The sequence below is a fragment of the Metarhizium robertsii genome (assembly GCF_000187425.2).
Source record: "Metarhizium robertsii ARSEF 23 chromosome Unknown MAA_Scf_25, whole genome shotgun sequence".
NCBI classification, from domain to species: domain Eukaryota; kingdom Fungi; phylum Ascomycota; class Sordariomycetes; order Hypocreales; family Clavicipitaceae; genus Metarhizium; species Metarhizium robertsii.
Window position 1 is genome coordinate 7270 of NW_011942166.1, and position 27460 is coordinate 34729.

General features: G+C 52.2%; 7 protein-coding genes across 7 annotated transcripts in view; 1 reads left to right on the forward strand and 6 right to left on the reverse strand.

The window, feature by feature from the left end:
• Positions 1-742, reverse strand: part of MAA_10253 (homoserine O-acetyltransferase) — a gene marked incomplete at both ends in the record, with an annotated part of 1221 nt that extends 479 nt beyond the window's left edge. The window contains one exon of the mRNA XM_007828251.1: positions 8-742. Within this exon, the coding sequence (XP_007826442.1) occupies positions 8-742 (735 nt within the window). The remainder of the gene's footprint in view (positions 1-7) is intronic.
• Positions 743-1378: 636 nt separating this feature from the next.
• MAA_10254 (uncharacterized protein) lies at positions 1379-3544 on the reverse strand (the record flags this gene model as incomplete). Its single annotated transcript, XM_007828252.1, has 2 exons — positions 1379-3440; positions 3495-3544. The coding sequence occupies 2 exons, from the start codon at positions 3542-3544 to the stop codon at positions 1379-1381; spliced, it is 2112 nt and encodes a 703-aa protein (XP_007826443.1).
• Positions 3545-5654: 2110 nt separating this feature from the next.
• Positions 5655-6452, reverse strand: MAA_10255 (Isy1-like splicing; the record flags this gene model as incomplete). The annotated part of the gene is made up of 2 exons (XM_007828253.2): positions 5655-6392; positions 6423-6452. The coding sequence occupies 2 exons, from the start codon at positions 6450-6452 to the stop codon at positions 5655-5657; spliced, it is 768 nt and encodes a 255-aa protein (XP_007826444.2).
• A 1625-nt stretch (positions 6453-8077) lies between these two features.
• On the reverse strand, positions 8078-9319 carry MAA_10256 (Glycoside hydrolase, chitinase active site protein; the record flags this gene model as incomplete). Its single annotated transcript, XM_007828254.1, has 1 exon — positions 8078-9319. The coding sequence occupies one exon, from the start codon at positions 9317-9319 to the stop codon at positions 8078-8080; it is 1242 nt and encodes a 413-aa protein (XP_007826445.1).
• Positions 9320-10199: 880 nt separating this feature from the next.
• On the reverse strand, positions 10200-11756 carry MAA_10257 (Dolichyl-diphosphooligosaccharide-protein glycosyltransferase 48kDa subunit; the record flags this gene model as incomplete). The annotated part of the gene is made up of 4 exons (XM_007828255.1): positions 10200-10616; positions 10672-11366; positions 11430-11540; positions 11615-11756. The coding sequence occupies 4 exons, from the start codon at positions 11754-11756 to the stop codon at positions 10200-10202; spliced, it is 1365 nt and encodes a 454-aa protein (XP_007826446.1).
• Positions 11757-12193: 437 nt separating this feature from the next.
• On the forward strand, positions 12194-12497 carry MAA_10258 (NADH-ubiquinone oxidoreductase 9.5 kDa subunit; the record flags this gene model as incomplete). Its single annotated transcript, XM_007828256.2, has 2 exons — positions 12194-12377; positions 12454-12497. 2 exons carry the CDS (start codon positions 12194-12196, stop codon positions 12495-12497), a joined length of 228 nt encoding a protein of 75 aa, XP_007826447.2.
• Positions 12498-12949: 452 nt separating this feature from the next.
• MAA_10259 (beige/BEACH domain protein) lies at positions 12950-21035 on the reverse strand (the record flags this gene model as incomplete). The annotated part of the gene is made up of 7 exons (XM_007828257.2): positions 12950-12982; positions 13035-13721; positions 13772-13929; positions 13987-17415; positions 17472-17913; positions 17962-18359; positions 18416-21035. 7 exons carry the CDS (start codon positions 21033-21035, stop codon positions 12950-12952), a joined length of 7767 nt encoding a protein of 2588 aa, XP_007826448.2.
• Positions 21036-27460: the final 6425 nt, after the last annotated feature.

Consider the following 27460-nt stretch of genomic DNA (forward strand, 5'->3'; position numbering starts at 1 on the left):
TGCTGACGATGCGGCCGACGCGCTGGGGGAACAGGACGCCCGCCGCGAGCGACTGCATGCCGCCCATGGACGAGCCCACGCTCGCGTGGAGCCTGTCCACGCCCAGGTGGTCGAGGAGCCGGAACTGCGCGCGCACCATGTCCTGCATGGTCAGGATCGGGAACCGCGTCGCGTAGCGCTCGCCGTTGCCCGGGTCGATGCTGCTGGGCCCCGTGGAGCCGTGGCACCCGCCGATGACGTTTGTGCAGATGACGTGGTACTTGTCCGTGTCGAGCGGCGCGCCGGGCCCGATGAACTTCTCCCACCAGCCGGGCTGGGGGTTGGCCGCGGTGGAATGGGCGTGCGACGACGCCGACAGCCCCGTGTGAAGCAGGATGACGTTGGACTTGTCTGCGTTGACGGCGCCCCACGACTCGTACGCAATGGTGAACTCGGGCAGGATGCCGCCCCAGTCGAGGAGCAGCGGATCTTTGCAATGGAACGTCTCCGTCGGTCCAGACGTGTAGCTGGGCTCGGGGCCGGACGAGGACCGGCTCGCTTGCAAGGTGGCAGACTTGGTTTCCAGGGCGTCTAGGCAGGGGAATGCCATGGCCGGGTTTGAGGCCGCGCCCGAGTTGGCCCGCGGAGAGGACGACAGTGCTGCATTTTGGATTCTGGCAAGGCCGATGAGCCGCGCGGATGTCGGCCTTGTGAGGGCTTTGTAGATGTGCCGGGTGCTGTTTACCGCGGACCGGGATGCCATTGTCGCAATGGCACAGCGGCTCTGATTACTTTGACCGAGAGACAAGTAGTGGTCAACGGAATTGAGCAACGGGCCACTTGGAATGAGTCGGCAGGATGTAAGTGAGATTTGCATCTCATAAACTTGATTGTTAATGAGGGCGATGTCGGTGGTGGTTGGTGCTTAGTCAGTTAGCACACCATTTCACGTGCCGCCCATATGCGTCCTTAAGTACTTAGCATACGCCACCACAACAAATCGTCATTGTAGTCGGGTAAACTTGATCAAGACCTTGAAGAAAGTAGATGATTCTAGCCAGTGAATGTGCTCGCTGTTTTAATGTACACCCTCAATAGCTTTGTGATCGCTGTTGGTCGTTGAGACATTGCGGCCGGAGCCGGCCTCTACATGCATGTGTGCCACTTGACGAGGATTTTGGGCCAAGACATGCGTCACACCCAATTCGCATATCCGCGACCCATAAACAGTTCAACAAGGGGGTGATCCGAGCATGTGTAGAAAGTCGATATCTAAAGGTAATATATACTGAGAAATCATAAAGATACCTTCACCACTTGTCTTGTATCTCGTCAACGAAAGTAATCCAGTATCCCGCCCAGAAGTAATCCCATAAGTCATATCATTTCGCATCCTCCCTCAGATAAAAGTTCCAGGGAACTCTGTCAAAACCGGCGACCTTAAACCTGCGTGGATACTCTTGTTCGGCGAAGGAGGTAGAGTAACCGGCGCTGGTCGTGGTGGTGCCTTTTTCGCCTCAACTCGTATGGAGCTTATTCCTCCGCTTGTACTTGGCCGTCCATCAAGAGATGGGAATCCGCCCAGAGTGTTTAAGCCGAGGGGTTCGTTGTTGTCCATGTCCATTGATTTGCCGAATGAGTCGCTAGAGTTGGAAATAGATTTGGCCAACGATGGAAATGTTGGACTAGGAATGCGGGGAGATGCGGCAGATGTTGAGGTAGATGGGCCGGGTCCGGGACCCTGTCTGGGGCTTGGACGACTGGGTGTCAGAGGCGCGGGCATGGCAGATCGACGAGGCTCCGACATGTCAAAATCCGACCACATTGGAAATGGTAATGCATTATCATCATCGGAAGATGACGGTCGTGGTGGTGGTGGTCCTGGTCGTCGGCCTCGTGGCAATCCCTTGGACATGGGGAAATTTCCTTCCATCGGTGGTCTGGAGAAGGGGCTACTAGGCAATTTCTCAGTCTGCCTTGGTGTCGGTTCTCTGCTCGCATAACCAATTCCTGAATCGGGTGCCGGGCCGAAAGACCTCATGGCTGCGGTGTCAACACCATGTATTGCAGAAGGGGGCAGGACAGGCTGCAGTGGTCTCGGAGGCGTAGCTCGCGACCACTTCTCCGAGTCAAAACGAGATTTGAAGCCCTGGGGAAAACCCATACCAGTCCCATTACTACGTGCTCTGTATGCACCAGCGGCGGCTGATGGAGGGCCCAATGTCCGCAAGGCGCGTTCTCTAGGAGACCTCGGTAATTGATCAATCACGTTTGTGGCCTGGTCTTCTGGGGTATAAATGGGAGCCGGCCGCCTTGACTCTTCTCTCTCGGTCTGTTTCAGTGATGAAGATGGCATAGATTCTGAAGCTGTTGGCGCCAGTCCACGATCCGACTCCTTGGTGGCCTCGGGCGACGTACTCGGCCGTCTTGCAGCCTCAAAGCTTGGGTCTCCCTCCGTCTCGCTCATGTTACCGGTGGTCCGGATGACGCTTTCGCCAAAATCGAAATCTGCAAAGTTGCCGCTGAATCCTTCCTTTGGCGGATGCATCATTGTTGCTCTGTGGACTTCCTCAAACTCCTTTGTAAAACTTTGTCTACGAGGTTGATGAAAGGCAAACGTATCTCGCCGTGCCGGCGAATTTCGAACGATTGGGCCTCCGAAACGGTCAGGACTTGTCGGTTGGACCAGTGGCATTGGACTGGGCGGAGATGTCGGCTCCGGCACATCCACATTCCCGGGGGAACTGGCGGCATCTCGTTTCCCGGTCGGCGAATGGTTGTCGAGGGCGGGCACCTTCACGGGTGAGAGTCCCCCCTCAGAACCGGTGTCTGACGGCGGCGGTGACGGATACTGGTTTGATGTTACAAATTCTTCATCCGACTTGCGACTGTGCGCCGTAGCCGATGGAACATGTTTGTTGGTATTCTTGCTAGTTTCCTGTCCATCGGTATGTTGCCCGAAATCAAACTGGCCCGTTGGATTATTCGGAGAACCTAGAGCAACGGGGCCCGTCACAACAGGATTGCGTCCTAGGGGCGTGGCTGGATGGGTATTGGCGGGGTTCTTGCAAAAGTGAACATCCAAGGGATTCACCCAGCCTGCCTTTTTGGCTCCTGATGGTCTACTAGGTGTTCCGGGTCGAAGTCCATTGCCCCCCAAGGCAGTCGGCAAAGCCATGCCTGGTCGAAGGTTCACATGTGAGGCAGCATGGCGCAAGCTCCCCGTACTAGGCGGTCGTTTAGGCGGTGCCAGGTCGATCAAGGACGAAGTCATTGCCGGATTTTTGAATACAGCTCGCCAATTGGACATGCTTCGAGTCGAATTTGCGGTGCCGGGTCTTGAAGTTGAGGATGGGAATTGCGGTGGCGAGAGGTCCTTCTCCAAGTATTGACCCTCGCCAGGGGCGTTCCGATCAAAGCGATTCCATTTCGGCGGTGCTTTACCTTGGGCTTGTTTGCTTCTAATACAGCAAGGGTTAGGAGTCGTCGTCCACTCGGAGCCTCATTCAACGTACTGCGCCTTTTTCCTATCACTTCCAAGCTTCAATCCAAAGAATGACACCATTTTGAGGTCTGGTGAAGCGTATTACAATTAGACTGCGAGGGCATTAGTACCGGTTTCCAGCGTTGGCCGTCGTCGCAGCTCACATATTAAAGGCAAGGTGAATTATTTGAGAAGGAATGGCGATTCGCCACTGTTCGTAGAGAGCGGCTATTAATTATATCGAGTGGTGGCAGCGCGTGAGCGCATTAATAAGGAGTCTGGTGGCTCTGATGAGGTTGGAGGTCTTGTCCGAGCATGATTGTCGTAATGACTGCGCCGTTCACTGTACGAGCCCGAAGATTGTTTCCTGCTCGAAGACTGTGGCGGGTATGCAACGGTCTGGTGCAGAATTCTTGGGGCGAGACAGAAAAGACACACGGCTGGCGCGCGAAAGCAGTTGCTGATGCACCGGCGAGTGCTGGAATTAAAAATATAAAATAACGACAAGAAATAACAAAAGAGTGGACAGAAGGGCTTCGGTCAGACGACAAGCGCAATCATAGTAGAGTAGACCTGATACGAGTGGCGACGAGGCCCTCTTTTCCTGCGTTGGACACGAGGTTGAAGGTGACGATGGGAAGTTCGAGTCGAGAGGAAGCTAAAACGGCGCGTTGGTTAGGCCCATCTGTCCCCGGCATCCGTTTTTTTCGAGAACCAACAAACTATTCACTGCCGCTCGTCATTTGCGCTTCGCTCTTGGCCCTTCATCACAGCCCTGTCTCGATGCCTGCATACCATATGGAAGCCGACGACGGCTCTAGACCACATTGGCCTACTCTGATTGCAATGTCCCGAGAGCGTTCCAGCCCGGTGGCCCAGCTAAGGGTTGGGTGGTGAGACATAAGCGGAGCCGAGCTGGTTCAAGGTTGGCCAGACTTCATGCTCCTGTCCGTATTCCCTCAGGGGTTCGTCCATGGGTCCAACACCGTCCAAGTGCAATCAATTTGATCGTTCACCTGAATCCTAGCCGCCCCGGACGGACCCCTCCTGAAGCATCCTCGCTCGGATGAATTCTTATCGTCATCTACAACGCGGGTTTGTCGAGTCGCCCAGGAGGAAATGGCTCTCTTCTTCCCGTGTGGTGTCGATACACGCCCGCCACACGACGGTTTCGCTTGAGGCAATCATCGACAATATTCCTCATTTCCGATATTTGACAAATGTGTGGCGTTCAATGTTGCCAATCCAGGTCCTCGGTACTCTGTCTGTACTGGCCAGGCCGTGGCGCCCAAAGTTCCCGAAGTCATTTTAAAGGCTATTTCTCGCTAGCTCGAGCCTGGGGTCCAAGCAGGCCGAGTCCCTCCAGCCTTCGATTGGTCGACGACGACGTTATCATCCCTCAAACGATTGGGCCGGTCTGTGCCCATTGGTTGCGACCCCTGAAGCTAGCAAAGGCCGTCTGCAGCTTGGCATATCTACATGTTTCGCTCGCGGTGTCTCATTGTCAACTTTGCTGTACGGAGTACGGAGTAGCATATAATAATTCACCAATCTGTCCTATAAGAGGCTCACAAATAGTCAGCCCGTTCATCGTCTTGAGCATGGCCACTACCCGGGCTGCTGCATCCTGCTAGGCGCGAGGACCACGTCTGGCTAATCAAGGATCAATGATATTACGACGTTGCAGTCGGCGTTGTATTGCCTTAGATGGACGCTCAATGCTGCCTCTCAAGCCATCGCACTAAACAAGACCCTGGTCGTCCGGCTATAAACAAACCGGGGACTTGATCGAGGGTCCCCATTTTCTCACGGAGCATTTCACTCGATGATTTCTAGAATTGACCCATTCATCTCCGGATCCTTCATGTACGCCGTTAAGCCACCCAGTTTAAGCCCGAGATCAATCCTAAATGCTAACGCCTAGAAAACAGCCCCGTAACTCCAGATACTGCCTCATCACGGATAACGCATGCTAAATATCGCGACATGTTCAGCCCGGACCGGCTGTGCGACGACGACGGATAAATCGTCACCGTCCCAGCACAACGGCACGAAGGCTGCAAAATCACAGCAACTCGTAGGGTAATGAATGCCTCTGCCATATTCCCTCAGCCCGTCGCTGTGCACAACCCACCATGGCCAAGATTGTCATCACGTTTCCCCAAATGTCCGGCATCTCCCAACACCATTCCTACAACTGATCCAGCAACTTCTGCCTCCTCCTCTCAATGAGTTCCTGCTGAACCTCCTCCATCGTCGGCAAAACCCAAACCTGTCCATCGCCCGTGTCACCAGGCAAAGCCTCCCATCCCTCCGGAGGTTCCTGCGGTCCGTTCTTCAGCAAATTCTCCACGGCCAACCTCTCCTTCTCCGCCTCATACGCCAACAACGCATCGTCCTCTTCTCCCGGCGCATACCCATAATACGCCGCATCTACATTCCTCCGTAGATCGCGCCTGTCCTCCAGCGGCTTATCCTCCTTCCTTGCCGCCTTTGCTTTCGCCGCGTCAAACAGCTCCTTGACGCCAGGCAACTCCTTGGCCCGTCCAAAGTATTTGTACCCTTTCCCACCGCCCGGTATCTCCCGCCCTTCCTCGTCGTATATCCTTCCTGCTGTGCGCATATAATTTGGCCCTCCCAAGTTCCGTATTTGTATTTCCCACATGTGCTTTTCCCGCATGAGCTTGTTGATCTCGTCGTTGAGGTCGCGGATCTGGTAGTCGCTCAACACAGGGTCGTGGATGCGAGAGACCTTGCGCGAGATCTCCTTGAGCACCTGGCCGCGCCATTTTTCGCAAAGAGGCACCGAGTCGACTTCGGTTATGCCTTTGGGCCGACGTGCGCGGCCGGCGTCGATGATGCCTAGGTCTGCAGCTTGGGCTTCGCGAAAGCGAAAGAGCATGGACTGGGCCTTTTCTGAATTTCGGGCCTAAAATGCGTTAGCCAAGTGCCCACCTACCAATGCAGGAGAAGGGGGAGACGGTACCATGTTTTCGGCTCTTGACGCGTAGCCAGCGTCTGTGAACTGTGAGGATATGGAGCTGTGGCGGTTTGCCTGTTGAAGGTGTCGATTTCAAGTTTGTCCAGTCTCGTGGTGTTGAAAGCAACAAGTGGGACGAGCCAAGGCACTCGCCACAATCAGCCACATTTCTAGCTCTTAGCCTCATCAGCCTTTCTCTTCCGAGGCTGATGCAATTTCAATCTTTCACAATTACCACCAGCTTTATTTTTTTAACCTTTCAATACTGCCTCATTAGGCTGGCGTTTGTATTATTCTGGCCTACTCATGGATATATTACTTAATAGAGATTTTTCCCACCGACAATTTGCCGCCCTCACGTCCAACAAACTGACCACCGTGAACTTCTTCCACCCCTGATTCATCGCAAACGACACTATCAAAGCTGTCATCAGCTCACCTCACGACAAGTTCAGCCGTGACAATCATTATACCTATTTGCTACGGCATCCATAATTTGCCGTGTCGCAGTATACCCGCTGATTTACCGCCCTTGACGCACCCACGGCCAAGCAAGTGCTTGCCTTGACATGGTGACAGGCAGCACGGAATCCTGCCATGACGAAACACATCTACGCCAGAGCAGGGATGCCACGGGCCGGGTTTGCAAAGAACCCGCCCATGAGCAAAGGACCAGGCTAAGAACAGAGATCCGAGCAGGCTCCCATTTCCTTCCCCTCGTGAAACTTTGCAGACCTGCCATGTCCGCAGTAGCCGCAATGACAGACAGCCTTTGTATCAGAGACTAGTCCACGAAGCCGATTTTCTCGCTCATTGAGCGTATTTGGGTACGTGGCAAGGTCAGTGACCTTGATAAAGTATAGTTTTCAATCGGAGCAGGCTGGATAGGCATGATCTGAAAGGTGGATCGGGGAAATTGACGGAGTAAAGAATTATCAGCCCGATGATGATCAAGGTCCAAAAAGCCAAATTTGCAGGCAGCAGCGGCGATGTTCATTGCGTTCGAGGATTACGGTCCGAGTCGCGCGTTGTCACTGAGAACGTAAGAGAGCTAATCTGAGGGCGGTTTCTTTTCTTTCTCCTGCGCTTTGTTTCAGCTCACCCACACTGGGTTGTTATGCATTCCTGGAGGTCTAAGGACGAGTATGTACCTCGAATGATGGGCCAGTATTGAGATTGTTTTCCCCCTAGAGACGTCTTATTGAGGTCTGTTTATTATGTCGCACGCCGGGCTAGATCTCGTCCATGAGATTGGCCCGTCACGGGTTGAAGAATAGATTTAGGGGGGCATCTAGCGATGTATAGGAGCCCCAAACAGTAGAACTCGGTTTAAGCATCATCGACTTTGGAAGCGCAGGGTTTTCACTACGAGTCGTCATGCTTCAAGGGGTCAACCGACAAAAATGGGATTTTCAGACTTTTTTCGTTGGCACAGTTCATCACAGAGGGTTTGGATTGCAGGTTCACAAGTTCAAGTACTCCCCTTCGTTCCATTGCTGGCTAGTCAAGTTACACTCTCGCCATCTTCCATCGTCCCGTCCTCCTCCGTAGCTTCCCGTCGGCCGGCGACCGGCTGCATGCCATCTATCCAAACCGCCTCCCATCTATCTCACTTGTCCTGAAATCGAGCCAAATCACTTGGAACCAAACTTCTTGAGCTCACTCAACAACTCGCCGTTGTAATCCCGCTCGATACTCCACACCATCATGCCGCCCAGGCCCTTGGACTCGGCAAACTTGACCTTGGCCGCCAAACTCCTCTGGTCATCGTACGAGATGAAAACTTTGCTCTCAGAATTAAACAACCAGGGCGTCATTGTCTTGTTGTCAAAGGTCCTCACCCAGGGGGCTTTCGCTTCATCAGGCGAAGACAGCACCCCCTGGCCTCGGAGGTTCTTGTACGTCCAGATGCCGGTATATGCCTTTGGCGCGCTGGAGCACGGCTCCGTAACCATCTCGTCTTCTTGATCTCCCTTGGGGCGCTCCTTTGCCATCTTGGCGTACTGGTTCGGGGGGTTGGTCTTCAACATGTCCTCGGTCGCCGTGACCGAATAGCCGTAGAACGCGGCGCCGGCGGTGAGCTGCTTGGCCGGCCAGCCCGCCTTGGTCCAGGCCTCAATCGCCGTCGCAAACGACAGCTGCGTCCCCTTCTTCTCCTCAAAGTTCAGGGGGGCAAGGGGGCCGCTTGTCTCGCCCCACGCGCCGTTGAGATCGTACTGCATCAGATTGGCAAAGTCAACCACCTTGGCGAACCCCGAGACGTCCTTGCCGCCGGGCCCGTCAAAGGGCTGTATTCGCAGCGCCAGCGTGATCAGCTTGCCCTTTCCAAACGCCTCGTCCATCTTGGCCCGCAGGTCGTTCAGGTATTTGAGGAAATTGGTCGCGTCGTTTTGCTCGTCGACGACGTTGCAATCGCTCCCCTTTCGGCCGGGAAACTCCCAGTCGATGTCGATGCCGTCCAGCTTATACTTTGTCATCATGTCAATGATGCTCTTGGTCAGAGCGCCACTCAGAGCAGTGTCCTTGGTTATGGATGAGAAGTTTGCCGAGCCGGACCACCCGCCGATGGACACGAGGACCTTGGAGCCGGCGCCCTGTAGTTTGGGGACAAGCTTGTCCATGAAGGTGTCGCCTTCAAACGCCAGGCTTCCATTCTCGTGGGGAATCGCAAAGGCAACGTTGACGTGGGTGTAGTTGGACAAGTCCATGTTGGACATAGCGGCATGCTTCCACGTAGGATAGTACCCCACGAGGACGTTGGCGCCCAGCGCGGGCGCGACATACGACAGCAGTGCTGTCCAGAGTGTGGATTCGAAACGCATGTTTGTGAATGTTGTTGGGTACTGGTTGATGAGAACTGAGAATGAACTGCCCATCTTGGTGAGCATCTCGCCAGATCTTTATACATCTTCCTGGACAAGCCGTCGGCGTTGGTTCAACACCGGCCCTTCAAAGACGCGCTAGGTATCAAACTTTTGTTCCGAGCCCGTCTTTATTCTCTCTGCTCCTTGGACGAGCACTCTCTTCGTTTGTTCGTAACCTCGTCTTCTTCACTGTGCCGGATCTCGGATTGGGCGCGCTTTGCTCCTCGCCCTTGGCATTGTCGGGGATTTGCGCATAATCGTCTTTGTTCATCTACATGCATCCATTGTGCCCACCTCCGCACAGCCACATCTGCGACAGACAAAAGTCGGCATTGATGAATGCTTGCCACTCGGCAATCCATTCAACATGCGACGAATTGTTCGCATCTCCATCTGTCTTTATCGGGACTCTCGGGTCTCGAAGAAAGGGGAGGAGCGGGGCATAAACGTGAAGTTTTTGCAGTGATTGACGGGAACAAAGAGTCCTACAGCACCGCGATCCCTCCCGCGGCTTTCTTTTATTGCGCCGTATTCTTTTTTCATTGACTTGCTTTTGTTTCGGTTTGTTAGTAATGTTTAGGTCAAGAGACTGCGGTACTGGAGGGGCTACTTAGCTTGGCGCGGCTCCTTGCTAAGATGGCACCGTGGTTATGATGTCAGTCTGCGTTTGTTAAGGTTTGAGGCGACGAAAATAAAAAGGCTTTTTTTTTTTTTTAGAATCGCCATGTTTTGCGCTACAACGTACCCCACGCTGGTATCCAAGGCTACGGGGGACTCGGCGAACCACAAATCTATCATTTTACCAGTCGCGTATATACTCTACACCAACATTCCCTCCCTCCAAGCATAAGATCGTACAAAATTTTCCCCGTTATCCCTCCATCTTGATTACTTATTTGGTCTTGGGCTTGCCCCCCACTGGCTTGCTATACATCCAAATGGCACAGAAGCCCACAAAGCCGCCCACTGTAGCCCCAATACCAGAGATCCAAGGCCACGCCCCTGAGATGACATAACTCCTGGGCCACTCGTCATGAGCAATGTGGCGCACGCTGACAGTGTTCTTCTCCTCGATGTAAGTCAGGAACGGCCGCTTGTAGTTGATCTTGAAGTTGAAGATGCCGTGCTGGTCAGGGAGCGTGAAGCTGGTGCCGTAGACGGTGGCAGAGTCGCTGACACTAAGGGGCTGGAGATCCAGTCGATGGAAGGGCGACAGCATGGAGAACTCGAGCTGGAGTGCGTCGGTGGCGGGGAGGGTGTACGGCTCCCACTTGTTCCAGGAATACTCCGACATGGAAATGCTATACGACTGCATGGTGGTCAGCAAAGACGATACACTGTATTGGTAATGAGGTCCAACTCACGACATCGTTCTTGATGCGGTAAATCTCGGGGTTCGTCTCGTTGTCTCCCTTGAGCTGATGCTCGATGTTGTTCACACGCAAAACACCAATCTCCTGGAAGGCCCAGCCGGAGAGTCTCTTGGCAAATTCACGGTTCTCAGTCTTAACCTTGCTGCCTTCTGGGCGCGAGACCTTGGCATCCAGCCATTTGTCCTGCAGCATCTCGGCGGAGCCAACAACCGCGACTCTAGCCGAGTTGCGTGCCTGGAAAACAGACACCAGCGTAAGCTGCTTGCCCGCGGCAAAGAGATCTTCGGGGTCCACGGCCTCGGCCTGCTCCTTGGGGTTGTAGCTGTACGCGGTAGACGGGGCACGGATCACGGGCGTCAAGAGCGCGCCAGGCCCAAGCGTGTGTCCAGCACCGTGGGGGAAGGACAAGACACCCGGGACCTCGAAGTAATTCTTGAGGCCAGGTCGCACGTTGGTGGGCGCATCGAGCACCAGGACGTCGTGGGACTCGGGGGCGGAGAGAGCGTCGTAGTTGAAGTGGTCGACGACGGTGCCGGTGCGTTCAGCGGGAAGTGCAATGTCAATCTGGGCCAGGAGGGAAGTCAGTGACGAAGAGGCGGGCGTGGTGGACGACAGAGCGACGAGGATGTTGCCGTTGGCGTTGACGAAGTCGACGAGAATGTTGGGCGTCAAGTTAGGTCCGAGGGCTGCCGTCGATCAGCAATGATTCATCTCCAGAGACGCGGGGGCTACACTCCAAAAAATCTCACCCTTGACCTTTGCAGGCAAAAACACCAAGTGGTCGTATGTCCTCTCGCCCAAATGGAACAACTTGACATGTTCGCTCTTCGGCGTCTCATAGGTAATGTGATAGCCTCTCTCTGCAAACCAGTTAGCACCGGCCCAATGTTCCCCAGGTTTCCCAATACTCGCATCGCATCGGCTGCATTCTTACCTGTCAAATCACCAAAGAATTGCTTGTAGTTCTCCTTCTCTGCCACGTCATCAAGTACAACCAGCAGCCGGTTCCCAGCGGTGCTGACGGCCGAGACAGCAGCGGCGAAGAGAACGGCAGCTGCACCTAAAATCGACCGCATCTTGAAGAATTACGCACTCAATGCGTTTGTCGTGCTAGATAGCGAAAAGGGGTGGACCAATTCGTCGTGGGTTGTGGAGGGAAGATTCGGCCAGTTTGCCCACGAGTTTGGCATGAATAGCTACTATTCCAAACAAGCTCCTTGGGGATACGTCGCCTTGTGTCTGGCCTCTGAGCTTCCAGGCCAATGTGGGGGGTGTCATGGCTGGGTCAAGACCACGTCGCGCCCACGCCAGGGCGTGTGACGTCGCGCAACGGAAGAAGTCTTTTCCGATCGTGTCAGCGCATCACCAATTGGAACAACCTCATTTGCCCGCCTCCCGGCCAGCCCTGCACATCTCAACGTCGACAATTCAACCCATTGAGTGCGCACCCCCCTCTGTTCTGGTTCGAAAACCGCGGATCGATCTAACCTCTCTCCCTTGAATACAGGCCATCATGTCTGCGCCAGTCTTCTGGTCCACCCCTCTCAAGTACTGCCGCTGGGCAGCTCGTGAACGACCAGCGCTTTTCTGGTCCGTCATCATTGGCGCCGCCGGTCCCATCGCCATGCCTATCGTGCCTCCGATCCGAAAGTACTTCGGGGATGCTGATCCAGCGCCTATTCCCGTTACATATCCTGGTATGACTGGCTCCGAAGCTCTAAATGCAAAAGACTATGCGATAGGGACATGAGGACAGAGGCTAATTTGTATCAGTTCCTACGGGTCCTCGGAAACAATTGACAGGCTATGACGATTAGAAGAAGAAAGGGTAAATACGTAAGGAACAACAGCGGGGGTGGACATGCGGCACTAGATATTCACGGCAAATACTAGTCGTGAACCGTGTACAAAACCAGCGGCGTTTTCGAGATCGACGACATGCACAAAGGGGCGACAATTACCGCCCGCTACGCAAATTAAGGCTCAACTTTTTTTTCAGTTAAATCAACATCTTGTGTGCAAGTACTTTCTCTGAAACACTAAATATCCTCCCGCGCCGTGCTCCCAGCAATTCTTTCTGTCTTGTCCAAATCTAGAATGTTACCAAAAGGGGAAAATAGGGGAGGGAAACAGTGGCATGCTATGCGGCAATGTAAGGGTCCTCAAAACTCCCTTTCTAATTAACGTCAGGTGTCGTTATGTCTTCTCTCAAAGACAATATGCTATCACGATGATTTCTACCTGGTTTTCGGTTGGGAAGAACCAGACTCTATCGGTCTCCGCGACCAAAATTCCATTCATACTGCGTAATTCTTAGTAAACAAGCTCTGCCCGATGGAATCTTGGGAACTTACCACTCTTCCGTCCTCATCTCCGGTGTATACACAGGTGGGCATGGGGGTAATACAAGTGATTCCGGCATCCGTGTTGTCCTGTGTGTCACCCTTAAAGTCGAAATGGTCTAGCCTTCGAAGTAACTCCAGTGTCCACTTGCCCGCAAGAACACATTTGCGCCAAACATTGACCCGTCCCTTGCTGTGTCCAGTAAAAATAATGCAATTCTCCAGCCACTCATCTCCAGCGCCTTCGTAAAATGCACAAGAATGCACATAATCATCTTGCTCTCCACAAACGTTTTGGTCTAGGATGAGTGTTCCATTAAGTGTGTACAGGAGAACGTTTGGGCCTGAGCATAATAATACTTCTCCAGAAACATTATTCATCGCAGCACACTCCACGAGCCGCACCAGCGGCAACTTGCGGATGAAAGTAAGCTGGTTGAGATCCCAAAGGAAGGCTTGTCCATCCGCGGACGCCGTAACAAAGGTACTAAAAGCTTTGCTAACAGCCATAGCTGTAACCAGAGTCTTGTGACCAAAAACGCTGGATCGTGGAACAAGTTCTACAGGTTTGCTAACAGACGTGTGTACCGTGTAGACTGATACAACACAGTCTTCACCTGCAGTGATTAGCGTTTTGGAGTCTGCAAAGCAAGCGCATGAAATCTGTCCGGTATGGAGATTCTCAAACAATCCGGCAGGCTAGTAATAGGTTAGCATATAAACGCTGCATTTATGTGGAAGCGTCATACCTTGCGATTGTCGCTGAAGAAGAAGCGGATGCTGTTATCTGCATATCCCCACTCCAAAAACTTATCATACGGTGCAAAGTTCAAGCGGAATGCCGATGCGCATAACAGCCGGTCAAGTTTTGGGGCGTATATCAAACTAGATACACGTTCATGGCTCTCTGATTCAAAAATTAGTTTCCAATATTTCGTTGAATTCGAGCCGAGGAATTTCTCACCTAACAGGGGCCGAGGCAGAGATGTCAACGAGAAAATAGAGGTATCCAGTCGTCTGGTCGAACATTGCGTGTACTCCCGAGCCGGATGTGGCTTGTTAAACACTTGATGAGGAGTCTGTCCGAAATTATGAATAACACCTGCTGTTATAGCTCTCTCATTTGCATCAGTGATGCGATCCAAGTCGCTTGCGCCCGCGTACGAGAGATGGTGGAACACATTGAGATTTTCCACAGCTGCCTCCCCTCGTTGCTTACATCCGAAGACGAGGTCTATCCAGAGATGCAAGTTTTCGCTCACATACGGGCTCTCCAATGCCTCCCGGTGCTTCGCAATGAATATCTTGGGGTCTCCCTTGGCCCACGGCGGAAGCCTAACGTGATCGACCCGGGCACCGGTGCTTTGCTTGCGACCGAAATCATATCCATTAATATTTGTCAGGAATTCAGGGAGGCAGAAGAATTCAGGAATGAGCTCCCGGACATCGGTCTTGTTCTTAGACGAGGCAGATGCCCACGCGTCAGCGACTGATTGGAACAGTCGGTCTGCATGATCAAAGCTATCTCCTTGAACAAGGAGATACGACTGCACGAATGGGGGAAGTCGAATAAGATAAGAGCTGACAATCATCGCAGACGAATAGTGAGTACCATAATGGAACGGTGTTTGACCAATCTCTTTGAGCGCACTATACGTCTCAACAAACCCAGGAACTCGCGCTTGGCTTTGAGCACCCATGGGCTTTGACAAATCTCGAAATGTTGCCGGGTCTTCAAGGTCCAAGTCCTCACTCGTATAATCCGCAAGGATCCATGGAAATACTGGATATTGTGTCAAGTCGTTAAACGTCCTGCCTGCCATGGTATTGACCATCATAAGGTAGTGAAAGTTGGATACTTCGCCCCTTTGCCATCGCTTCACAATTGGATTCGATGGCGAAGAGTTGAAAAGCGTCCCGATTCTGGAACCTAAACCTGCGCCAAATCCTTGGGGGGACTCGTCAACTGTCTTGAGTGCTTCGAGCCTCCAGGCGTCTTCAGGATTTGGCAAGGCATTGGCCGTGTTAGTGTGCGGCGCCTTATTCAGTAACTTGCCATACACAGTATCTCGAACAGCAGAGTTAATCATCGTAAGCAAATAACTACGGCCATCAGTGAAAAAGATTTCAATCGCGACGTCTCGGAACAGGAATCGTCGTTTGGAGAAGCTGATGACATCATGCCACTTCCAATGACGTGAATCTTGATCCCGCATGCCAGCAGTTTGGCGCTTCTCGAGCGTCTTGGTCCCAGTAACAACCATGGTAAATGGATCCCGCTCCTCCGGTGGTGCTTGCCAGACATTGACAATGTCTCCGCTTGCACACTGAAATACATTGTCCATCATGTATAGGGCATCTTTACCGACGATAAGAATACCTTCGCAGGCCTCTAAGCCGGTGATTCGAGACATGTTGTAAGCAGCCTGAACCTGATCTCCGTGTTCCAACCGCCTCATGACCTTTCTGTTCTTGTCCTCAAAAGTATCCTCCCCCTCAATCGGCTCATTGGGGTCGTCCACCAGCTCAAAGTCATCCTCAGCGACGAATCCGCCTTCTTGTTTGTCCAATACAGAGTCGGGTTCGACTGTCGCCGCCGGGTCGTTCCCGTCGGCGAGATTAGTAGAAGACAACGAGCGGCTAGGCGTATTGGTCGGCGGTGTAGAGCTAATAGCCGTGTTAACCCGGAGGGGGACTGATGCGGCCTCTATTGCCTTTCCCTTGGACTGGTACTTCTCATCTATTCCAGGCGCATCTGGCAAAAGTCGCAACCGCATACGATTTCGACCTTCGGTTCTATCGAGCTTCCACTTCAATGGAGTAGGTTCGCTGAAAACCGCACCGGGCCGTCTCAAATCCTTCTCCATCTTGCGATACGCGGCTCCCAAATAGGCCATGTCATCTTGTTGGTCTTGCAGAAGCCTCTGATACTTGAAGTACTCTGAGTTAAATATGCTCTTCATCCAGGCGGTGTTGCCAACATCATGATTAAGTAGCGTCTTGCTGGCATTGACGCCATCAGAGTACCAAACTTTGAGTTTGTCCTTGCGCTTGGAGAGCCTACTTTTAGCACTCTCCGCCGTACGTTGATTCTCAACAATGACAAAATCTTCCCATGTCTTGGCAATGCTTCCGAAGAACAGTCTATCAAGAGATGGTCGATGTTTGTCCACCCATAGAACAAAAGTCTCATCGTCCACTTCTGTCAACTTCTGGAAATCTCGCGATAGCTGTCTTTGGTCGGGAGTAATGCATGACCGAATGAGGGCGGCCGATTCGTCTGGTTTTTGTACCATAATGATTCTGAGAAGATTAGCTGCTGCAATCCTGATAGATGTTTTGCCATCAATAAGCTTCATGTACAGCTGATACCAAAAGAGTCTGAAATAATCATCGTCGTGGTCAAAACATGCAAGGATAGACATCTGCCAATATCCGAGCGTATTCATGAAGTCTTTGGCTTCTTTTTCCGTGACTTGAGCGTTTTCCAGGTCCGAAAGCTTCAGGAGTACGATTCTGAGCAGGCAATTTCGAACCGTAGATACCGCCTGGCTGCACAAGCGAACACTTTTCAGGTTTGAAATATCCGGTCGCTGAAGATATTCCAGGATCGAACCAATAAAATCAATTGCAACCTCGGCCCCGTCGATAAACCAACCCTCAAAGATGGCTTCGGACATCTGAGAACAGAACCGAGAGATATTGGTCAACAGACGAGGTTCACAGAGCGACTTTTGGTTGGCGTGAATTCTGTTCGTAAGCTGCCCCAAAATCTTTCTCCAAAGGTAGGACTCGAAATACGCTTGGTGCTCTTGAAAACCAGGAGGAACCTTGGCAAAGAGCGAAAATCCGGAGAAATCCTTTCTATTCCAGACTTGGTCCAAGAATACTCGGAGAACAAGCTCTAGCATTCCGTCGAAGACTGGTCCACCAGAAATTTGGCCACAGAAGTCATTCGAGGGCCGTGAACGTAGCTCCAAGTGTGCCTGGTCTGCTGAGCTCGCTTTCTGGGCTGTGAGAAGCACAAATGATGATGCTCGTCGCAGCGGTGTGCCTTTGGGAGGAGTTGACTGAGGCGACGATAACACATCCACACTGGTGGTTCTCACAATCGGTGCCGGAGCAGAGCCCCTTCCGATAGGGCGAATAATAACATCGCTACCTTCAAATGTCAGAGCCGAATCTCGAGAGTTCAGTTCAACTTCTGGCGTGACCGCGTCAGTGCTCACGATACACGGGTAGACTGCGGTGAGCAGCATTCGCATCCATTCTGAAGAAATGACAAAGTCTCGGAAGTCAGCAGATCGTTCTTGCAGGTCCAACAAGAAACGGATCACGCCAAGTAGCACATCTTCATCGAACAGTGAGCTGTCGGCTTTCTCTGGGTTTGTCACTATAGCAAGGGTAAGTTTATCATGCATTAAACAGCATACACGTGCACGCACTTACTCTTATGTTCTACTGGGAAGAGATTTGCCGCTTTGGCCCTGGAGTCACTGACATCACTGCCCTTGGTCTGTGAATCACTCTCATCCAGGCGGTTCATCACATCCCTCAAGCCGTGTTGAAGCATTGACGTTATGATCACCAGTGATTCCGGATATGCAACTTTTCTCTTAGAGAAGAGGGTGAGTAGCGAAGAGGGATCAATGGCTTGTTCCAGGCCGATGTTGGCAGCATCGTAGCCAAATAGAATGCTGAAGCAAATGGGCCACAGCTTGGCGTTGGCCCAGAATCGCTTCAGCTTACTAGCCATGATTATGAACCCTCCAGATTTGCCAGCAAATTTTGACGTATAATTAGAGCCATGAGAAACTAGAAGCCTAGCCAGAATCCTACAACCGTGCATGACAACTTCAGCATCATCGTCGGCAAGGAGGTACAGTAGCCACTATAAATAGTTAGACAAACGATCGGTAACATGTGCAAGCTAGCTCACCTTGTTTGTCACAGTTCTCGCAAATTTCTTGATGTGATTTGTATTTCCTTTTTCGCAGAGAATGCGTGAATACATGCCCAACACCCGCACGCCAAGTTGTCGCCTAGAAAGAAATTTGGTGCCTGCAGGTGGTGTAGCCATCCTTATAAAGTCTACCGCGATCCTCTTTGGCGTCCCGGGGGTGCCTGGTCGTGGAATTGAAGACAAGGGCTTGGGGGTGCGCGGGTTCGAATTCGTTGGAGAGTGGAAAGCATATGTAATAAATAGTGATAGTGCTCGCATGACCTCCTGGCTCAGGTTTGACTTGACCAGTATCTCAAAGGCAAGCATGAAATGCGAGACAACATCCTCGGAGACGGCTTCCCCTTTCATAGCATCCAATAGACGCTTCACAATTCCTTCAGCAACGTTAGTTTGTTTTGCGTCGCGTGTGATATGTATTGATTTGACTTACTCATCCGTGTCAGTCTACGGCTATTAAACTCGTGATGCTTACTATTTACTGCAAATGTCAGAAATTGTTTATAATACAGCTCTTGAATTCGTGATGTTGATTTCCTCCAAATGTCAAGGTCAATCAGCAGAATGCGATATGCCAAGGGATTGACAATGAAAGAGTCAATCGGTTCTGCGTGATTGTAGCCAACAAAGCCCAGAATAAGGCTCAGAATACGAAACAACAAGCTGTCTCGGTCTTCATTAGAGATGAGCAGCCGTTCTGCTGCTGGTTCACCTGCAATTTGGGTGCCATAGCCAACTTTGATTCGTAAGAGCATGCCCAGTATACCGTAACCATTGTCTCGTTCCATGGCTTCGCTATTTCGCCAGCTCTTACGAATACAATGAAACAGAATTTCGATGGATCGAACGGTTTCGTCCGCAGTAGTGGCCCGCTCCAACAGCTTCAGCGCAAGGGGAGTGAATCCAGCAAGTCGCCAAAGGTTCTCGTCAAGATAGGATGGTACAGCAACGATTGGAGTTCCACGGAAAGACGCCATGCCCTGCGCTCTGAGCAATGCATCCGGTAGACTAGGTACAGCACAATTGATAGCCAACGGCGCCCCTTCTTGGCTTGATATACGGAACAAATTTCGAGTGGATATCCGCGGAAGAGATCGCAGAAGACCAGTATCTAGGTATTGAACATTTTCTGGGAACGTGGCCGATGGAAGAATGCTCAACATGATTCTACACTCTGGTAGGAGCGTGCTCGCCTTGTCTCGAACCGCGCGCAGTATATCTGAATTCTCGTCCTTACCAGGATGGGTAATCTCATTGCGCAGACCAAGGGTGGCAGAGGTCTCATAGGTTTGAAAGCCGCCCAAGCTGTCTTGGTAATTTCCTTGATACCTAGGGCCGAGTCCGTGATGCACTGCCAAGTAGTCGTCGCTGAGGACGTCTTCAAATAAATGGGCCGAAGCAAGAGACCATCTTGAGACAACCCGTCCAGGGCCAACTTTGCCAGATAACTCCAAAGGGGTTCCCAAAAACGCCTGAACCGGATTTGTCTTGTTATGATTTGAGTTGAAGGATGCGAAGCTTTCGTTATTGTCATTCGACAGTGGTGGCGTTAGAGGATAATTGCAACGAACTTGCTCTGCGAATTCGCCATTGACATACAAAGATGCCTTGCTAGCGGTCATGGTCTTGGGTCGTCGGTGCACAATGGCAATATGATACCACTTTCCTTCGCTAAAGGCAACGGACTTGAACCTCACGCTTGGTTTGTTCGAATACACAGAAGTCTGCAAGATAAAGTTGCGGGTGTCCCGCTCCAGGTACATGAGCACGAAGCATGTTTGAGAAGCATCGAAAACACCAAACAAGGTAGTGTGGGAAGTGGAATCAAAATTCTCAATTCGTATCCATGCTGTGAAGGTGTAGCCAGCAGTTGATTGAGGAGGAAATGGCCGGCCAAGGGTAGATAATTCAAGAGACGAATGGCCATGCAAGGACAGATCGAACTGAAAGAATGATGGGCCGGCATATCTAGACATCATTTCCAGACAAAAGTCGGCAGCATCAGGTCGTGACGCGGCAAGAAGGAATTGTGTATCCGCAGGCTCGTTAACGCCTAGAAACATGAGCAATTTGCAAATGGCGAGCAGTCGTTCACGTTCTGATATGGCCAGAGATACTTCCTGACCAAAAGCTGCATGTAGAAACTGAGACAGGACCCCTGTCGAATGAACTGCAGCCCGGTTGAAGATTGAATCTGAGATGGCACACAGAATAGTTTCCAGAACAAAAATGGAGCTTGGTGTTGCAGGTGAGTTAGCCTCACGCGGCATGGCCATCCAGAAGCTGACGACTGGTCGAAGAATTTCCGGAAATTGGATCACGGAAGTAGACTTGACGATATCTCGCACATTAGGTCCAATGTTTTCCGCCGATCGGGCCAGAACCAGATCCCATTGATCGTCGCCATCGTCGGACGGAGGCATCTCCTTGTCGTCGTCTCCGTTGGAGGTTGGTGGCGGTGCCGTTTCGACTTCGGGCCGCAAGAGTTTGGCAATAGACTGACAGAGTAGATCCAATGCTTCATCGTCCAGTGCAAATGCAAGCAGTTTTCCAAACACATGACAGCTGACCCAGGGATCAGGTTCGGCACCCCCCAGTCCAATACTAGCAATGACTTGTTCTAGAGCCTCCCATCCGCCGCCGGCGACGCGATATCGAAAGAATCTCTTATTACCAGAGTGGTTGCGTAATACCGAAGAGAGGACGTTCAAACTGGCTCCCAGCAGTTTAAACAGCGACATCATGTCAGCTTCGCTTCGCTTTTGCGGGTCGTAGAAGCCCGAGAAAGCGCGCAGAACGTCGAGGAGAATGTCAAATCCGCGGGCGTGTCGAAAGTCGTCCTGCAAAGCCGGCGACCCAGACGCAGACACATGTTGATGTATGTCCCTTAGAGGCTTGACTAGTTTATCAATGTCGGGGTATCCGTTATCGCCGGTCAAGGATGCGGCAGTCGCAAAGCCATCGAGAAGGTTGCGCAGGATGTCAAAAGACTTGGATGTGACTGGGACCGACGCAGAGGTCGAGGACCGGCAACGACGAGGATGGGACGACATGGTCATTTGACGAGAAGGCCGCCGTCATTCCAAATGCTTTCCTTCTGCTCTCCTGAGCCCTATTCAAGGGTCCAGGCTTTGGCAGGTCAGTGGCGGCATGGGAGAGCCAGGAGGCCTGGGATGTTGGCGGGTGTCGACGTCTTCCAAACCTCGGAGCTGCACCTGGGATCTGCAGTGCGCGGGGCTCATCAAGCCGTGGCAAGAGGCAGGAGCTGTCGAGACGGTCAGAGGCTGGCGCCTGCCCTAGAAGAGACCGGAGCGAAAAGTCGAGTGAATTCGTCGAGATGTTGGAATTGACGGGGAAGTAGCTCAGCAGCAAGATTTCAGGCGGATGTGGTCTTGAATGACGGATCGTTGTGTTCGTAACGCATCATCACGTCGGAGCTGAAAGTGGGAGCTTGCGTGAACGTCAGTCGTCAGCCTTGGTGAGGTGGCTGAAGAGTCTTGTAGATATCTGTGGCAGAACAACGCCCCCACCCCAATCCATGTGCCTCAAAATAAGTAATGGGGCGCAATAACCTGCACACAAAAGTGCATGTGGCCAGTGCTCTCTGACTCCGCCATGTTTTTATTTTGGCTCCTTACTGGTATTGCAGTTGGTGCTATTTGCCTCATTCCCAAATTCGGAATGCCCTGGATAAAGGTCTTTATAGCCGGCAGGCTGCAGAATTCTTTCGAGCCATCCAGTACCTAGGTAGTTACATAGCACTAGACATTTATTGACACGTCAATAATTTCTTGCGACATTGTATCATACACTCAAGTGGGCCTATCAATGCATGTAGGGCTGCTGATACTTCAGGCATCTATAAATACTAACTCTAGGTAAATAGGAATAAGCTAGCAATGGCAATTCATAGAAGAATAAATCTAGCATATCGATAATTTGTCTTTAAAATTCCATCTTATCTTATCTCTAGGAATGCTATGTATTTCGCCGCGTGGGGAACACGATGCTACGCAAGCAAGGAGACAAACTTACCCTACATCAAATAAGCGACGGAGCGTCCTTTGTGCAGCACTAATTCGTCATGTGCTTGCGATAACAAATTGACATTCTCGACCTTCTTACCATCGTACAAGAGTCAGCTCACTAATTACTTCAGTCGCTGCCTGTTTCTCTTCGCTTTTGTTAACATTTTCTATTGTCAACTGTGTTAAGTGGCTTTACAAAGTGGAATGTTACGAAGCTGGCCGTAAAAATCCGGTTCCATCTGCCAGGTGACTTGAATCAAATATATCTGACACTTCTTGTTTGCACCAGAGGCAGTAGACGAATCTTGTTCAACTCTTGATATTACATCGGAGGAGCACGCAGCAACATTGCGAACAAGGAGAGGAGAACAAAACAAACCAATCCCACCAAAGAACAAAGCTGCGCATCTTCACGACTGCCAAAATGACCAGGTAAAACTCTGTGCGGCTGCTCCTGACTCACGCAGCAGAATCGAAAAGCGACGACGAGAGAGAACCAAGCCCACTCTACCAAGCTGCCGAGGAGGGAGACACGGGTGTATTTTCTTTGCTTTTGCAGCAACCTGCGTACAAGACACTCACAATCGGGCTTGAGGGGGCGATTTCCAGAGAATATGGTGACGACGACCCTGATGCTGCACCATATAGTCACACCGCGTCGGAAAGAGATGAATCCCATAGCTCACCTATTACGGCGCCTGACGACTTGGAGTTGTGCCTCTGAGCAGTAACAGAACATGGCCGGAAGCCAGTCATACTGTTAATCGCTCAGGATGGCAGCCAAATATGTTGCCTTTGTCAGGAGATAGACACTCCTATTCGCCTTGCGGACCGTCTGGGCTTCACTGTGCTTATTTAAAGCTTGTTGGATAAAGGTCCCGAGATTGAACCCCAGAAGGCTCAACAGATGACGCTCATGCAACTAGCAGCTCGGTATGGGCATCTCGATGCTGTTAAAACTTTGTGGAAGAGCGAAGGAGCCAAGACTTGCAGTATTCTGGAACCAGAGCCGCCCATCTCTAGCGAGCCCACATGCCCACCAGACCAGTTGACATGTCCGGTTCGATCTTCATGTCGGCCCAGGAGGTTACTGCCGGGAAGGGTCATATAGCTGCAGGGGGGTGCCTCGTAGAGCGGGACGCACAGAGAGAACTAAAGGCGCTTGAGGTAGCTGCCGAGAGCGGGCAGCATGCGGCTATTCAAGTCCTTGATGGTATTGGGGGAAACTTCCGATCAGTCCACCACCAGATCGTCACTAAAGAGGCTTAGTTGGCTTTGTAGAAACTACATCGCAAAGGCTTGGACGCTTTTGGCGAGCCAGATGAATCCGATCCCACCACCAGAAGAACTAGCAACTGAATTAAACGGGTAGCTATACATGGTAGCCCACCATGAAGAGGCAATGTCTTGGACATGAATAGAACAGGTCCAAGGGGGGAGTACCCCCTTGACCTAGCCCTTCTTCAGAACCGGCCAAGGCTCATCATGCCGCTTGTTAATGGTGGTAGGCGCGAGTACCTCTACAGCAAAGGAGAGACACCTCGTGCTGCAAGTGAAGCTGGCGGGGAGAAGCTGGCGATGGCCGAACGGCTTCTCGAGGAGGGCGTGAGTCCAGACTCGCTCTCCAATTACACCACAACACGACACATAGCGTCCGCCCGCGTCCAAGAAGATTCCGAGCTAACATCAGTGCCCTTCTTTTGGGGCATAGTGTCAACCTAAGGTCGAAGGGCAAAGACTGCGCTACACCACACGGATCACGAGCCTCACTAACACAGCCGCCGTCATTGGCCGCGAGGGGCACACAGGAATCTAGTAGGTGGGCTAAATGGCTACGGGCCGATAGTCCTTGTGATGGCGGCAGAAGCCGGCGCCGTCGAGGTGATGGAGTTTCTTAAACATGGGGTAGATCAAACGATCGGAAACAAGACCGGGTTGTCCGCCCTTGGTGCGGCTCGGAACGGACACTTGGACAATGTCCAACCACTAATTCAGTATGAATACCACAAAGTCGATCCGACTTTGACCACAAACAATGGGCGCCACAGCACTACATATGGCGGCTCCAAATGGTCGCCCGGCGTCATCGAATACCTCGTACACATGACTTTGTGTAGACATGAATGCACAGAGAAAGAGCATCGGCACTCCGCTCAGCGTAGCCATTCTATAGGAGAAAAAGGAAGGCGTATGCCTCCATTTCAGGGTGGTGCGGACCCCAATATTCGGAAGGACGACAAGGCTGCGATGCAGCTAGCCATCGTGACGGACCACGGGAGACCAGGACTTGGTCTGGATGGTGCCACAAATGTCCAACTTTGGCCTTGATGGGATTGAAAGGAGTGCTTTTAGCAGCTATTCGAAAAGAGATGATTCGCCGTGACAGCCCTATTAAAGCACGATGTTGGCCTGCTGGGCACACGCAGGCTGCCGACGTTTGTGCCCTCCCGAGTCCTTACGTACGCCATCATGTGGCATCTCGGATACGGTGACTGGCCATCTTTTGGAGAATGCGAAGCAATACGCACAACATTCCTCTCAACGATGCCAATCAGGCTGGCGATGTGGTAATACGCCTGGCAGTAATCTGTGCAAGTTGGAACTGGTAGACACTGGACAGCCTGTCGAGCATGGGGCTGACGCAGATACGCGCCACTCACCGGGGAAAACACCTACGATACCGAGTGCCAAGGACGGCGAGGACATTTTACGCCGGCTGTCGAGCCATGAGAATGTTAATGTCTCTCAGAAAGACATGAACAATCGGGATGCGCAGTCCTGGGCATGCGTGTCTGGGTCCTGTAGCGTCGTGAAGCGGGTAGTGACGAAAATGCAAGGGATAAGGGAGTGGCGCACACGTTGTTCGGCTGCTTTGCCGCACGTTTTGACTTCAGAGGCGCCGGATGCGCTTCTCAACGCGCTTCACAGACACGAGGACGACGGAAGAAGAGCAGAGATGCTCAAGGCCGCTGGGTCAAAGGCAGATGGAAACGCTGGACACTACGGCCGGTCGCGATCCCCGCGGAGGCTGGCCATGCGGTTCACATACGCAATACAGCAGATTCAAGGTGAGCGTGATGGCGAAGATGACACCGTCTCACTTGCACACCCACGCGATGGGATATCAAAAAGACGCCATACGCGCGGGAGGTGTGAGAATGACCAAAGGACAAATCATTATCGTCGGTCGAGGGCCCCCTCCTTGTCAGCATGCGGGGTAAGGGCCATTTCTCGTCCGCTGACATTGCGCCTTGTGAATATGGGCATTGATTTCGGTAGCAGTCATCTTGTCACCAGACTTTCCGGATTCAGCGTCACTGGTCGCTGTGAAAGTCTTGCCGAGGGAGAGGAAGTGAAGCTCCGTTGACAAACTCCAAGCATTCTTGACAAGCCACAGTGCTAGATGTGGAAATAATGCATTACGAATAAGGTGATGGTGATGACGATGACGTTTCCTGATAACAGCCTATAATTTTCTATAATTCTCTATTATTTTCCAACAAGTTGTATGGTGAATCCGGCATGGTCAATACTGGAACTGGTATCTTTTGGGACCCTTCATACTTGACGTTCTGCATGGCAATTTGGAGCAGCATCTGCCTTTCCACCCAACCAGTGAACGGCGGGCGTATGAACAACCCTGACACCATATGAGCAAGTTTTTCACAGTTGACTGACTCTGTAGAGAAGACCGGCAGAATCCACGATTTGCTAAGACACTGATTCATATCACCGGAAAGGCACGTGCCAAAGGACTGCCCGATGGTGGATCCATGGCGATCAGATGGCGATCAGCAGGACTGGCTATGAGCCAAAAGTAGCAGAAGCGCAGCGCAGCGCTAGCACATCAAAGCCTTTAGGTGCGTGTGGAAGACGTTGCATCGCCATCGCCGTCGTTCCGTTGTTCACAGACCTTGATGTCAGGGTGAAGATGAAAAAAGGACGAGCGCTGAAGTGGCACGAATCAGGGGACCCATTTCCCCGCATTTTTGACCAGCCGGATGCAGGGACGTTGGCGCCGACCGGAAAGGTGGCGGTGGCTGTTGGCCTGATTATTATTGTTTATGGATATCAATGTTCTTGTACGATTCAATGCTGGGTACCAAGTATCAAAGCTGCTATTGTACGGAGTACTATGCCAGGTGAACTCGGAGCGTTGGAGGCAAAGCTCCGTGGTTGGAGACGGAGTAACGAAGCACGGAGAAACGCGTGACTGTCTCATGCCAGGCACCAGGTGACTGCCAGTCCTGGGTTGCTCAGGCTTGGCTGGTTGGCTGGTTGGCTGGCCAGCCGGGCGCTGGTCACTGATTGGGTACTCGGTCATCCGAGACAGTGCCGGTTCCATGTCGCCGCAGAACATTGATCAGAGGGACTCTGAGGAATACCAGGCGGCAGACCGAGTCTGAGGGGTCCAGGGCAGCACTTGAGCGTTCAACAAGTAGACGGGCGACTGGCAACTATCCGAGGTCGGGTGCTGGCCAAGGCATCCACCTGCCTGACGTCGTCGTCTAGCACCAGACCGGACGGAGCATTATCAGCGTACGGAGTACATATGTATGTACACAGTACAGGCGGAGGGCCCCGTCCTACCAAGCCCAATAAGCATCCAGGTCACGTGTGTGGCCTGAGGCTGCAGGCACCCTCCCAAGTGTGACGCTTGGTGCCTCTTATTGTTCCGGGCTTGCCTGCCCGTCCGTAGCAAATACACTTTGAAGGCGTCATGTAGGTTCAGGCACGATGAAGCAAATGGCAAAAGTTGAGGACCAGATATAGCTCGGGCCGTGCATCGCGTCCACAATGGGAATGCACGCAAGAGAGGCGTCCGTTCTCGCCATATCCGACCAGCCTGTCGCTATCGCTCGTATCGCCGCGGGAACCACTTGCTCCAGTGCCTCCTCCGAAACCGCGGGTGTGGTGTGTACCTGCTGCGCCTGGCCTGCGTATGCTGTGTACTTCATGTATGTGCAGTTGTACCTGTGTACATGCTGCTATCTGGCCCTGCATCTTGCTGGCGCAATGACTGCGCCAGTGGCTGTCCCAATGGCGTCAAGATTTGCCAGCTCAGGCTCCACCGCAGAGGCCGCGTGCCCCGGCGCTGAGGTTGCCATCCCCGCGCTAGTCCCCCTTGAGCCAATTTGCCCACGCCCTCGCCTTCTTCCCCCCAGGTCCAGTAATGGATGCCGTCACTTTGATACCAGACCCTGATGTGCTCCGGTTCACTTGCTGTCTGGTCAGTGGTGGTCACTGTGACCTGAGTCAATGCCAACGTCAGTGTCGCCTCGCTTGCCGAGCTTACCTTATCTACTGTACCTCCCCAAACCGTGCTTCGTCTTCCTCCGACTCTCTCTCCCTCTTCTTCTTTCGTTTCTTTTCCATCTTCCATCTTCATCTACCATCCGACCCCAACTGCCTGACTCCTCTCTGCGGCTTGGGACCGAATTTGATTCTGT